The sequence below is a fragment of the Podarcis vaucheri genome, assembly GCF_965113315.1.
Source record: "Podarcis vaucheri genome assembly, chromosome: 4".
Classification (NCBI taxonomy): Eukaryota; Metazoa; Chordata; class Lepidosauria; order Squamata; family Lacertidae; genus Podarcis; species Podarcis vaucheri.
Window position 1 is genome coordinate 36,190,713 of NC_138762.1, and position 13,543 is coordinate 36,204,255.

Consider the following 13,543-nt stretch of genomic DNA (forward strand, 5'->3'; position numbering starts at 1 on the left):
TCACACGTACACATTTTACATACTCATTCTTTCACAGTCAAGGATCCCTACACAGTTCCATCAACCAAGTCTCCAGAATGAAACCCAAGAAAGGGGTCAGCCATATGTCCCTGAGAACTGTACCCTCCACCCCCTTTTATATTTATCCCCCTCATAAGCAGCAGTCCTTAAACCCTTAAAGCTTCAAGGCCTTTTCATAAGGGGATCTGCTTCCAGTTTCACTCCTCCTGAAAGGTCACTTCGGCTTTTCATTCGTGCCACCTGTTTCACAGGCTAGTTGGAAGCCAAATTGGTTTCAAAAAGTGCAGTGCACCCAAGCTCTTTTCCTAAAGGGGCTGAAGGGAGACAAGTCCCTCCACAGCTCAGCTGAACAAATCCCAGTCAGAAACCTAGCAGGCAGTTTAACACTGTTTATTCATTTGTTTTTAAAATGCATTTTATTGGTTTGGGGCCATTATCCTAACGCCCCACATCTCACCAGGAGGAAAACTCTAGCACAGGCATCCCCAAACTTGGCCCTCCAGATGTTTTGGGGCTACAATTCCCATCATCCCTGACCACTGGGTCCCGTTAGCTAGGGATATTGGGAGTTGTAGTCCCAAAACATCTGGAGGGTGAGTTTGGGGATGCCTGCTCTAGCAAAACAGCAGTGAAGAGAGTACAATAAACATGGCTGGATTTAGGTTTGATGAGGCCCTAAGCTACTGAAGGTAATGGTGCCCTTTATATGTCCAGCTGTCCTGTGTCAACAACAAATTGTTGCTGTTTTTTGTGTTGAATATATGCTATATGGTAATTTATGGACCTAATAGGTATCTAAAGCCACTTGCACATAACAAATAGGAGCCTACACAACACTAAACACTGCTGCTGTATGTAGGTTTTATTTTATTTGTTTTTATCTTATATTTTTGAAATGTACATCCAGTTGTTTTTTTCCTTTAATTTTTTTTTGGGGGGGGCAAGAGAGTGGGGCCCTAAGCTATAGCTTGTTTAACTAATGTGTAAATCCGGCACTAGCCCCACATCTCACCAGGAGGAAAACTCTAGCAGTGAAGGGAGCGCAATAAATCAGAGGTTGGGGCTGGAAAGCGAAGATTTGAGTTGCTTTGCCCAAGTGGAGACAAAATGAGAAAATGGAGAGGGAGCGAGAAAGGAAAGTCACAGAGTTGGAAGAGACCCTAGACCGAGAGGGTCATCTAGCCCAACCCCCTGAAATGCAGGAATATGAACTGAAACCTCCACGACAGGCGGCCAACCAAACTCTAAGACGGCCAAAAGAAAGTCTGAGGCAAAGCAAAGCAAGGCTTTTGCTTTTTGACTTCCCCAGTCACCAGCAAACGCCACTGCTCGGTACCTGGACTGCTGCCGCTCCCTTCACGTGGTTCCCACCAGGGCTCGTCCAGGGTGTCCCCCATGCTGCAGGTTCTCCGCAGGCCACGCCGCTCCTACCAAGGGCTGAGAAGGGGGAGGAGCGGAGGAAGCCGCCGGCTGGCCCTGCTCCGACCCAGGACGGCGAGGTCCGCCCCGAGGGGCGGGTGTGGGACGGGGCCTCCGCAGGCGTCCCGAGCAACGAGCGCGGCGCCGCCCTCGGGAAGAGGAGGAAGCCTTGCTCCGGAGCCGCGTGGTCGTCGCTCCGCCTCCGCGTGCTTTGCTTGTGGAGAAGCGGCTTTAGGATGGGGGCGTTTGTGCACGGGGTGCTGGTCCGGAGCGGTAAGGGCTCATAAAAGGGTCCTCTAGAGAGTGCCGCCCCAAGTTTAATTCAGATTTAGCCTTCTTTGGAAAAATCATGTTGGTTTTTCACACACACACACACACACACACACACACCAGCCCTATTGCTAGAGAACCATTTGCAATACAGTATCTCGACAAGCCGTTTACAATGCAAAAGTCAGTTCTCTTTGGAAAGCACCAGTGTCTATATTTCGGGGTTGCATACTTCTCACATCACCACCAATAGATGGTGCATTGATTGGATAATCGTGTAATACGACTTTTGCTCTAATTGCGATATCTAGTTGTTGCTTTGTTAGCAGTGTTTTATGGTTGCAATCGTTTCGCTTACGATGTTAATTATACTACATTATTTATGCCGGATGTGTGGTGTTCTGTTATTATGTTCTTTCACACTTGTTTATTGCTTGTAAGCTGCTTTGGGATTCATTTGAATGAAATATAATGAATAAATAAAATCATGGATACCTCCATAAATATATATATGTTTCCTTATGGGGAAACAGAAGCACTTCTGTCCAGGGACAAAACCAAACACACGAACGAAAAGGGGGGAGAGCTTGCAAAGGGGACTCGGAACCTAAAGGCTGTGCGCCAGTTATTTTATCGTAAGTCTATGCGCGAATGCTGCGCTTTACGGCAGCCATGCCGCAAGGAGGAGAGGTTGCGACAGAAAACCTTGGCAATGTCGGCCGCGCTTTACGGCTTCGGTGGTGGGGCACGTCAACAGCTATGGCGGGAGCGGAGGAAGCGCTCCCACCGAGAAGCTGGTGAGTTGGCCAATCCATCGGTTAATGGAGTTCTCCGGAGGGTGGGGTGGGCGGGCAGGGGTCGCTTTTCCCACCTTCGCGGCCTCTCGTCACAGAAACTGCCCCGCCCGGAATGCCTGTAGGCTCTGGGCAGCCCCAGCCCGGAGCCCCCTGGCCGACCGACTCCAGTCCGCCTGCCGTGGGCAGCTCCCTTCTGCCTCTTCCCTCCGCAAGGACCGGTGTCTCGAGGGAGCAGGCAGGGCTCTCTGCACCCGCAGCCCCCCATTCCTCTCGGCTTGCCCCTGCTCGCTCCCGATGGAGGAGGAGGACGAGCTGTCAAGTTGGGCTGAAAGCCAAGGCTGGGATCCATCCCCACCCCACCCCTTAAACCCAGGCTCCTTCGAAACAACAACAACAATAATCTCAAGGGGGCGGGCGGGCGAGGTGGGATCTGGGATCGGGTCTATGATCTGTATAACCTTCTCAGCAGCCCTGTGGTTCAGTTTGGGCTGAGAGCTGAGCTGGATCAAGGTCCACCCGGCGAGGTTTACAGCTGAGCACCTTGGACTCTCCTCCCCAACCCCCGGTTGCTACTCTGTATTATAACTGCTGTTCCCCACTAGTAATGGTGGCTGAATGGCGCTCCCTATACAGAGGCTCCAGTTACTGGATGCTGAGGACATAAACACTATTGGGGGGATGCCCCGTCATCTTCACGCTTCTCCTGTGAGCATCTCACACGCTTCTGGTTAGCTGTTGGTGTGACTAGAATAATGCAAAGTTAGCCAGATCTCCATCTCATTCAGCATGGCATTTCTTAAGGGTTCACACTAAAGCTGACTTAATTTTCATTGGGTCTATATGATCCAGGCCAATATGTGTGCCTAACGTATTTTCATTTTAGTTAGTGTGATGTCAGTTGTTTTAAAATCTGACCTGAACATTCATGTTCTTGGCAGTTTTCAACTCAGTTTCAGGAAAATGTCTAAGCGAGTTCATCTTTTCTAACTTTAATTTGGAGTGGACTTTTGTTCAAACTTTTTCTTTCTACAAAACTGCTATGATACTAATATACATGGATCTTTCCCATGTTATCATAGAAGTAATGCCCTCTAAATTCAGCTGACCCAGTTTCTGAGTAATAATAATTCTAATTATAATAATTTAGTATTTATATGCCACCCATCTGACTAGGTTGCCCCAGTCACTCTGGGCGGCTTCCAACAAATTAAAACATCAAACATTAAAAACTTCCTTTCAGATGCCTTCTAAAAGTCAGATACTGTAGTAGTTTATTTCCTTGACATCTGACAGGAGGACATTCCACAGGACTTATACTCTGCAGCATGACTGATTGCTTGTTTACTTGGATTAGAGCCTTAGAGAATACACACACACACCTTGCTGCTGTTATGAATAGAATCTGGTCTCACCTGATTGGATAGTACACATAAAAGTGATCTTTAGTTTTTTCCTTTCACTGAATGATTGTGACTTATATATTTGGTGCATCTTTTGCCTGTGCATAAACAGTTTTGGCTTTAATTAATTTGGCGCTAATTACTGTAAGCTACATATACAATATAGTTTACAGTAATTAACGCCAAATTATCTGTTCTTCTAGATTTCTTTAGGTATGGGAAAATTTACCCCATGTCAAGTTCACTATCCACTGGTGTCAGAATATTCAAGTTGGCTAAATTTGGTGCATGATTACTCTCCTTTATGATTTCTAGTGTGTGGCTGTTTCAAGGAGTTTCTATCTAAAAAGTTAATTTTTAGACTTAAATACTGGACCTTTTGTTTTGCTTTATGTCACAAATGGGGAGTCCAGCTTTCTTTATAATGGGATTGCTTCCAAATTCCAGTCTGGGTTCAAAAAGATTTAAGGTGCAGCCATATACTGAATTAGAGTAGCACTCCATGTGACTTGCAGCAGACCTCAAACTTCACTTATCACAGGTTTCTTCTAGTCAACCTGTTTATTGAACATTCATTCTGATTTATTTGGACAAAGTTTGCAGGGAGGTTGAATGGGGTCTGTTATTTATTAAGCATTTGTCATGTCACAATGTAAATGATGCACTTAGTTATTAGTATCTCTTACTCAGCAATATTAAGCATGTTGCCACTTGTTTATAACATTGTCAAGCGCATTCTGAGATAAAGCCTACAAGTTGTAACTTTACTGTGGCAAAGTTTGTACTAGATGGATGAGACAAGAAATAGGTGTACTGTGTGATATGACGATGAGCAAATGAGTATGGAAGTTATAACATAAGCAAAGACTGCTGGAGAATTCCAAAGGGCATTGTGATGTTGGAAGGTCTTTACAATCTTTTCTGCTTACTTTTTTACAAACACAGACGTTCATTGGATAAGCGTGGTTCAGAGAGAAGTATTGGGTAGAAGGTGCAAAAACTAATGGCAGTAATGAAAGTCACGGCTAAGCAGTAGCATACAAAATCTTTTATTCTAGGGTTTGAACAGGATTGAACTTGTCTGTTATCGTCTTGCAATTGTGACTTCCTGGAGATAGACTTCTTAAGTTCTTCATATACATGCAACCCAAAAAGAATATAAGGATCTCTGCTAGAATCCAGAAATTTTATATTCTAGGCACATGTCAGAATTCATGGTTGTCACCAAATTTCTAGCAATATGTGTTTTGGGGAATGTATTGATCCATTGTGGGAGGTCTTAGGAAAATCCTGATTGTTATAAAGACTAAGAGTACCTGATATGAATACTACCAATTGCCAAAAACACTTTGGAAATTTTAGCTCATGTTCATGTTTCAGAAAATGTTCTTGAGTTTCCATGTAGTCTGAGAGAGTGACTGTGGCAGAGTTCTTGAATCTTTATGTTTCTGGGAATCAAAATGAAGAGCTTCCTTTTTTTTTTTTAAATGACCCAGGGTGAGATTTTTAGGAACCTACTCTGCATGGATTGGAGGGAATTAAAATGTCTAGACTCCAGTAGCAGCTTTTTAAGGGTTAGGAGCCTGACTTTTTTCAAGTGTAACATATGGGCTTGGTCCATTTTGCTTAAAGTAGTAACTAGCTCTCTAAAAATCATACGTACTGTGCATTTTGCCTTAATGTGGCCAGTCATGTAGAGAATTCCACAAACATTTGCGGTGGCCATGAGGAATGCAGGACGGAGAACTGAATAAGGCAGACATGATGAAACGGAAAAGGTGGTTTTGCTCCAACCACCATCAGAGTGTGGTAGAGGGAATTTCCAGTGGTAGTTAAGAATGTGTCTGAGCTTCCTTATGGTTGTTAAAATGTGGTTATTAGTACAATGGAACTAACTAAATTCTGTGAGAATTTTCCAAGACTCAAATCAAGTTTTTCACATTTGAAGGTAATAATTTCCAAATAATATTGTAGTTTCGTTGGCAATCTTAAATTATGGACGGCACCGTAAAGTGAAGGGCTGCTTTTTGAGGGTTCACCCCAACAGAAGAGCAAATTGCCCCTCATATTTGCCTGGGCTTTGGGAAAAGGTGATTGGCAATGAAGTTTTGGGTGTGAGCCAAAGGAGACCAAATACGCTGGCACATCAAAGTCAGCGTATAACTTGTTGAACTGGCTGCTGTGCTCTTAACACATGTGTTACTGGAGGAAATACTGTACATAGAACAATTGAATCTGAGGTTCTCAGAATGCATGCCGTGTTTTTATAACAGGACTCTCTTGAGAATATAGGCAGAAGCAATGAGTGACTATTATTAAGAGAGGAGAGATAAAAGCATCATTACATCTCTGTGGAGCATATGAATAAGCGCTTCAGCAGCCTAGGAGGAGATTAATTTTCCAAGGTTCCAGCTGGCAGATCAATGAGTTGTTCCAAAACAGGTGTTCATTATAGTGAAATAATTAAAAGATGAAAGAGATCCTAGTTTGGCTTAGCAAGCAATAATAATAAGTTCATACGCTGCTGAATAAGAACAGCAGGGGAACCATTGCCTTCTCCCAACAGCAAGATAGTACAGTTTATGTTAGTATGATATAGTACAGTATAGTATATACTAACTTATAAAATCACCCCCAGAGCTCTTCTTTCTTTGCTTTTTTCACCCCCATTTCATTACATCTTGACAAATCAATATTATTTTGAGAACAGCCGTTTTACCACTAAGGGCCTACGAAAAGCACTGTTAATTTCTAAACCTTTTCAGCTCAAGGGTTGTGTTGAGGGCCATATGCATTACGTGTGTACACACAGTCACACATACATGTGTACACACATGCACTCATACTTGCCACACATACAGCACACATATAGACACCTCTCTCTCTCTCTCTCTCTCTCTCACACACACACACACACACACACACACACTGGTGTGTGTGTATGTGTGTGTAGGTTGTCCCATTCTCTGCCTATGAGTGGGGGAGGGCAGTTTCGTCTCCATAGGCAGGCTGCAGTGGGATATAAAAATGGGGAGAAAAGCCCTCTTCATACCTATAAGAGGGGCCTCTTATCCCTTTGGGTTGCTGCCATCACCAGAAGGTATTAGCACCCAGGAACCCTCTTTTCTGTGCTGTTAAACTTTTGCCCCCATTGGTGGCTCCCCAGAGGCAGAACTCCCCCTCCCCACTTTTTAAAGGTAAGTAGTAGTTCCTGAGGCTATAGAAAAGGGAAATTTGGATGGGGGTGCTTTCCAAGAAGGGAGTTCCAGCTTACAGAAGCTGCCAGTTTTCAGGGATTCTTTCTTCCCTCTCAGCCTGCTGTGCTATATACCCAATACTATTCAGAAGAGTCTTCCAACCCTTGGCAGAGCATTTTCAGGAGCCTGGGTTGACTGACATGGGGCAGAGAAATGAGGTAGTTGGCTTCTACCCACCTAGTTACATGCTTAACTCTGGATCAAACCAGCTAAGATTTTTGCCATAAATATTTCAGTGTTTCTTTAATCTCTTTGCACTATCCCTTTTGGCACATGCCCATACCCACAAGGCAGATCATTAAAATATAATCTAAAACATGTCTCATTTTCAGAAGGATAAATATAATATCTAAGGTGCTTCGCTTCAAATGAGATGGAACTTGAATCATGTATGCTTCTATTTATAGGCAAATTACTAGGGGCTGTTACCTCTTCTCACCCTGCTTGCTAGCCTTGCCTATCCTTTGCCAACCCTAACCCTTCCCCCAATACTTGACCAAACCCTGTCTCCATCCCTTTACACCTCACCCACCACCTCACCTATCCCCTCACAGCTAGTCCCAAGCCCCTCTTCTGAGGGGGGAGGCACTTCACAGAACAGCTTGCTAAACCACTGTGTGATACGTCTCTGCACCTCCCCCCCCCATTAAGCAATGAGTTCCCACTTAATATTGGTTTTAAGTACATCTTGAGGGTGGTGTGGGGGTGTTTTTAACTTGGGTTTTTTTAGCTTTGTTTAAAATATTTTGAGCATCACTTTGGGGTAATAAGAAATAATAATTAAGCCTGTACTAAGAGATGAACAGGGACTCGAGTGGTGCTGTGGGTTAAACCACAGAGCCTAGGGCTTGCCGATCAGAAGGTCGGCAGTTCGAATCCCTATGACGGGGTGAGCTGCCATTGCTCGGTCCCTGCTCCTGCCAACCTAGCAGTTCGAAAGCATGTCAAAGTGCAAGTAGATAAATAGGTACCGCTCCGGCGGGAAGGTAAACGGCGTTTCTGTGCGCTGCTCTGGTTCGCCAGAAGCGGCTTAGTCATGCCGGCCACATGACCCGGAAACTGTCTGCGGACAAACGCCGGCTCCCTCGGCCAATAAAGCAAGATGAGCACTGCAACCCCAGAGTCGGCCACAACTGGACCTAATAGTCAGGGGTCCCTTTACCTTTAAGAGATTAACATGTTGAGGTGCATTAAATTCACTTAATCTTATTTAAGACAACTTTTCCAGGGAGAATGACCTTGCAGAAGCTCTAGAAGAAGGTGGTTGTGATCTTGAAACAGTCCGAAACATAATTCAAGGGCGACCTTTGCCTGATGACCTAAGAGCCAAGGTCTGGAAGGTAAGGCCTTTTTTTTGGAAAGGTAGTAATTTGTCTTGAGTTCTTGGTCTCTTTCAAAAGAGACAGGAACCACTTAGAGGGGGCCCTTCACCTCTTATCATTATAAAGCTAACAGTCTCAGTTGTATTTTGGTTCATACTTGGTGTGTGTATATGTGTTTTAAAATCCAATACAGTGGTGCCTCGCAAGACGAAATTAATTCGTTCCGCAAGTCTCTTCGTCTTGCGGTTTTTTCGTCTTGCGATGCACGGTTTCCCATAGGAATGCATTGAAAATCAATTAATGCGTTCCTAGGGAAACTGCCTTCAGACCAGGTCTGGGGACAGTCTGTCCCCGGACCTCTTCTGAAGGCTGGGGGGGGGGGACAAGGGCTTTTCTTCCCACCCCCAGCATTTTAAAAAACCCCAGGACAGCGGAGGACTTCTCCGCTGTCCGGGGCGATTTAAAAGCCCCTGGGAAGGCAGGCAGGGGGGACAAAAACTTTTGCCCCCCGCCAGCCTTCAGAAGAGGTCCTGGACCTCTTCTGAAGGTGGGCGGGGGGCGAAAGTCTTTGCTCCCCCCCCCCCCCGCCTGCCTTCAAAAGGTGTCCCCGCGGCGGCGGGAGGTGTCCCCTGCCCCCCGCCCGGCTTCGGAGCACCGGGAGAAGCGATCTCCGCGCAGCCCCTTGCTGCAAAAGACGTCCGGGGGCAGCGGGGAAGAAGCGCTTCGCTTCCCGCTGCCCCCGGACCTCTTTTGAAGCAAGGGGCTGCGCGGAGATAGCGATCTCCCCGCAGCCCCTTGCTGCAAAAGAGAAGACCCGCTGTCCCCGGGGCAAGCTTCGTTTAGCGAAGCAAGCCCATAGGGAAATTCGTCTTGCGAGGCAACTCGAAAACGAAAAAACCTTTCGTTTTGCGAGTTTTTCGTCTCGCGAGGCGTTCGTCTTGCGGGGTACCACTGTAATTGCTTTTTTTTTTTACAAGAAAGCACAACAATAAAAGTTAACTTTATGGCATCCTTTGTTTTAAGCATCCGCATTTCATGTTGTAAATGCAAAATGAAGTATCCTTCAGCATCTTTTTACAGCCTCACTGCACATAATAAGCAATGGTGTTCAGTGGTATGTTAGTGGCCATGTCACAGATGGAGAAGTCACTTCAGAGGGTGCTGTTGGATGGGGAGAAGCATTGCAGGAACAGGACATTTGTTCCTTTCCCAGCTTGCAGTTTCTTGATTGCTTCCTCAAAAGGCTTTTCATGTGGGTCCCAAATGCATGTGTGAAAGGACAAACACCTCTTGAGTCCTACAGGGAGAGAAAGCAGCTGGGGAAATGTGCCTGAAGCAGAGAAATAGGCATTTGGGAAAGGGTCGAGGATCTCATTTCCCCATTTTTTTCTCAGGTCCCAGTCACCCCTGTCCTGAAATGGTCTTTTTTGTTTCAGAAAGGGAATTGCGGTATTGTTACATGTTTCTGAAAATAACAGGGCGGGGAAGCTTCAGGCTCAGGAGTCAAATTCAGCCCTCCAACCAAGCCTCTCTATCAGGCCCACCCCTCACTTTACACCCCAGGGAAATTTTTGTTTCATTTTTGTATTATGAACAGATACAGAAACAGTTTGACAGTCCAATAGGCTGGAATGTGTTCTCTAACTCTGACAATACCTCTTGATTGTCTGGGTGAAGGCATGTCTGGCTAGTTACGCCATAATTAGCCTTTGTACTACTGTACAGAGGTAAAAGTGACATTTGTTTCTCTGCCCAATTTTGCTTCTGGCCTTGCCTGCTTCTGGCATGTGGCCCTCAGAAGGTTGCCTGGAAAAGAATATGGCCCTCAGGCTTAAGAAGTTTCCACATCCCTAGTTTATAATGTGTAGCCAGGCCCTTAATTTGACCAGAACAAGTAGGATGTGAGCTTTGGCTATTTAGGTGCACAGAATAACATTTTTCTAGATTCAGGTAGGCCGTGTTGGTCTGACACAGTTGAGATGTGTGTGTGTGTATTGTCCAGTGAGGGACGCGGGTGGCGCTGTAGTCTAAACCACAGAGCCTAGGACTTGCCGATCAGAAGGTTGGCGGTTCAAATCCCTGTGACGGTGTGAGCTCCCGTTGCTCGGTCCCTGCTCCTGCCAACCTAACAGTTTGAAAGCACGTCAAAGTGCAAGTAGATAAATAGGTACCGCTCCGGTGGGAAGGTAAACGGCATTTCCGTGCGCTGCTCTGGTTCGCCAGAAGCGTCTTAGTCATGCTGGCCACATGACCCGGAAGCTGTACGTTGGCTCCCTCGGCCAATAAAGTGAGATGAGTGCCGCAACCCCAGAATTGGCCACAACTGGACTTAATGGTCAGGGGACCCTTTACCTTTACCTTTACTATGTTGTCCAGTAGCACCTCAGAGACCAGTAAGTTTGTTCTGTTTGTAAGCTTTCATATATCTGAAGAAGTGTGCATGCACACAAAATCTTATACCCAGAACAAACCTACTTAGTTTCTAAGGTGCTACAGAATAACATTGTTTCATTGTTTTTTGCATTAATAGAATAAATCAGTGTTTTTCAACCTTTTTTGGGCAAAGGCACACTTGTTTCATGAAAAAAATCACGATGCACACCACCACTGTGTGCGGAGAGGGAGATGTCAGAGCCCCGCTGCTCTCTATGGGGAATCGGATGAGAGCGGACTGCCTGTCCGCTCTCATCCGATCCCATCCGATCTGATCCCCACCCAGGACGGATGGAAAATAGGGTGGACACAGTCCGGCGCCCACCTAGTGGGCAAAAATTTGACTTTTTTAAAAAAAATCTTTCGAATTTTTCCCACGGCACACCAGGCAACATCTAGTGTGCCACAGAACAGTGGTTGAAAAACACTGGAATAAATAACCACCATAAGTCTGATCTAGAATGGTTACTTTGTATTAAACATAAACGTTAAGGAAGTTTACTATTCAAGAATGCTGAAAGTTATAAAGAGATAATTTTAAAAGCTTCCTACATTTGCATTTTAAAATGTTTTTCTTGAATAATTTTAAATAATTCAGGTTTAAGAATTGAATCTTGTGCACACTGAAACATACTGAAGGTTTTCCACCCTCTCTTGTATGTGTTTTTAGATTGCACTGAATGTTGCAGGTAAAGGAGACAGTTTGGCATCATGGGATGGCTGTCTAGATCTGCCGGAACAGACACTGATTAACAAAGATTGTCAAGAACTGGTTGGTAAGTCTGAAATAAGATTAAATTGCTAGTCTGAAACCCTTCTGAACACTTTATTCTCTCCGGAAGAATTACCTTCCTGTCCTATCGCCGCTCTAAGACCTGTGGAGAATTACTTCAGAATTACTTCAGTAAAGTCTAGCTGAAATATCTTGGTAGTCTTGCCAGCCTCTTTTATGAATTATTGCTGAAAAGTATATTAATGCCGTCATTAGCTTAATGACCCTGCTAATACATTTTATTTTGTGCAATAATCAGATGGCTAAATGTGGCCCGTGCTACCATACTAGGATTGGCAGGCTTTCTCTAGATGTCTTTATTTTCCTAGGGCTTTAAAAATATTGGCCTTTTAAAATATTGTAAATATTAAAAAAACTTGTTTTTGTCCTGAGAGTGTTATTTTTACAAAAAGGCAGGGGTATAAATCGTATGTATGCATGAATGAATGAATAAAAGCCATTATCACTTAGATAAATGTTTACTTATCAGCAGTTGCTTTTTGTTGAACTGAAAAAAGCAGCCTCTGTCCCTAAAAAAGGTGAATGAATGAATTCTGCAGTCGCTCACCTTGCAGTCTAAAGCTCCCTTCTCAGAGAACTTTCAAACATGAACATGCAGCAGTAGAATTTTAGCATTCACAGTGCAATTTGCCAGTTGATTGCTCATGTGAGATGACTTATGTCTGCTGTCAAATGAGCAGCTGAGTGCATAATCATTCAGCCTAGTGCAACAATGTCTTTCTCTCTATTCAGGGAGAGCTATTGTGCATTGTGACAATGAGACAGAGCCCAAAGGGCCATTCATGAGCTTCCACAGGTACACTGAGGCTTTCCAGCTCTTCTTTTGCATCCACACCCATAAAAAATATACTCCTTAATGTTGTCAGGTATTATGGAGGATTATCAGATGCAATATTAGAGGTGCAGTTAGAAGGGAAAAGTAGCAGAGTGGGTGTATCAGCAGTATTGGTGCACTCAAGGGACTTAATAGATCTTCATTGCCTTATTGTGTTGGTACAGCACTATAGCAGCTGCGTGTAAAATGCCCTGTCTTGCTCTCTATAACATTCCCAGTTTCTGAGAGTGATCCCAGCATGACAGGTACCACCAGTGAATCAAGTGATTAATGACACATTTTCAACATGGTTTTGATATTTGTCTGTTTTCAGATCAGCTGTCAGTGCCAGAGGAGGAGAAGTCAGTATTACTTTTGGATATTGAATCTGTGATTACCTTCTATTGTAAATCTCGTAATGTCAAATACAGTTCTAGCCTTAGTTGGACATATCTACTTAAGCCATTGGTGCACCTTCGACTTCCACGAAGTGACTTATACAACTGCTTCTATGCTATCATGAATAAGTACATCCCCAGGTAAAGAAAAAATATATTCAAGTGCACTCTGGTTTTAAATGTTGTTTGCCGTCTTCCCCCAAAACCCACCTACTCTTTTCCAGGACAGAGGCTTTACTAGCTGTTTTCAAAGAATGGAATAATTTTCTGTTGTGGGTTTGATAGACGGTGTTTTCCATTGTCATGTGTGTATGAAACATAGCTACAAACTGAGCCTGATATTTTTATTGTCACAGGTGTCTATGACTTCAATTTTAATGCTCTGTTCATTTTGTTTAAGAATAGAAAGTTGTGTGCAATAAGAATAATTGTGCTTCTGTTTCATGAGCACTTTTGCTATTCTTCTTTTTAGGGACTGCTTCCTGAAAGGGAGACCATTTCACCTCTTCCGGCTGCTCCTCCAGTACCATGAGCCAGAGCTGTGCTCTTTTCTTGACACCAAAAAGATGACCCCAGACTCATATGCACTCAACTGGGTAATAAAGTGAAAGTAGGGAAA

The 13,543-nt window shown here is 44.4% G+C and overlaps 2 protein-coding genes across 4 annotated transcripts in view; one reads left to right on the top strand and one right to left on the bottom strand.

The window, feature by feature from the left end:
- The window catches only part of CMSS1 (cms1 ribosomal small subunit homolog), a 181,869-nt gene extending 180,286 nt beyond the window's left edge, over positions 1-1,583 (bottom strand). The window contains exon 1 of the mRNA XM_082221037.1: positions 1,358-1,583. Within this exon, the coding sequence (XP_082077163.1) occupies positions 1,358-1,418 (61 nt within the window). The 5' untranslated portion in view covers positions 1,419-1,583. The remainder of the gene's footprint in view (positions 1-1,357) is intronic.
- Positions 1,584-2,338: 755 nt separating this feature from the next.
- TBC1D23 (TBC1 domain family member 23) overlaps positions 2,339-13,543 on the top strand; it is a 31,366-nt gene continuing 20,161 nt past the window's right edge. For 2 of the 3 annotated variants that reach the window (XM_082220995.1, XM_082220997.1), the window contains exons 1-5: positions 2,339-2,507; positions 8,380-8,504; positions 11,590-11,695; positions 12,861-13,065; positions 13,397-13,520. In XM_082220995.1, the coding sequence (XP_082077121.1) occupies positions 2,354-2,507; positions 8,380-8,504; positions 11,590-11,695; positions 12,861-13,065; positions 13,397-13,520 (714 nt within the window). In that variant the 5' untranslated portion in view covers positions 2,339-2,353. The remainder of the gene's footprint in view (positions 2,508-8,379; positions 8,505-11,589; positions 11,696-12,860; positions 13,066-13,396; positions 13,521-13,543) is intronic. The other variant, XM_082220996.1, reaches the window with a different exon arrangement.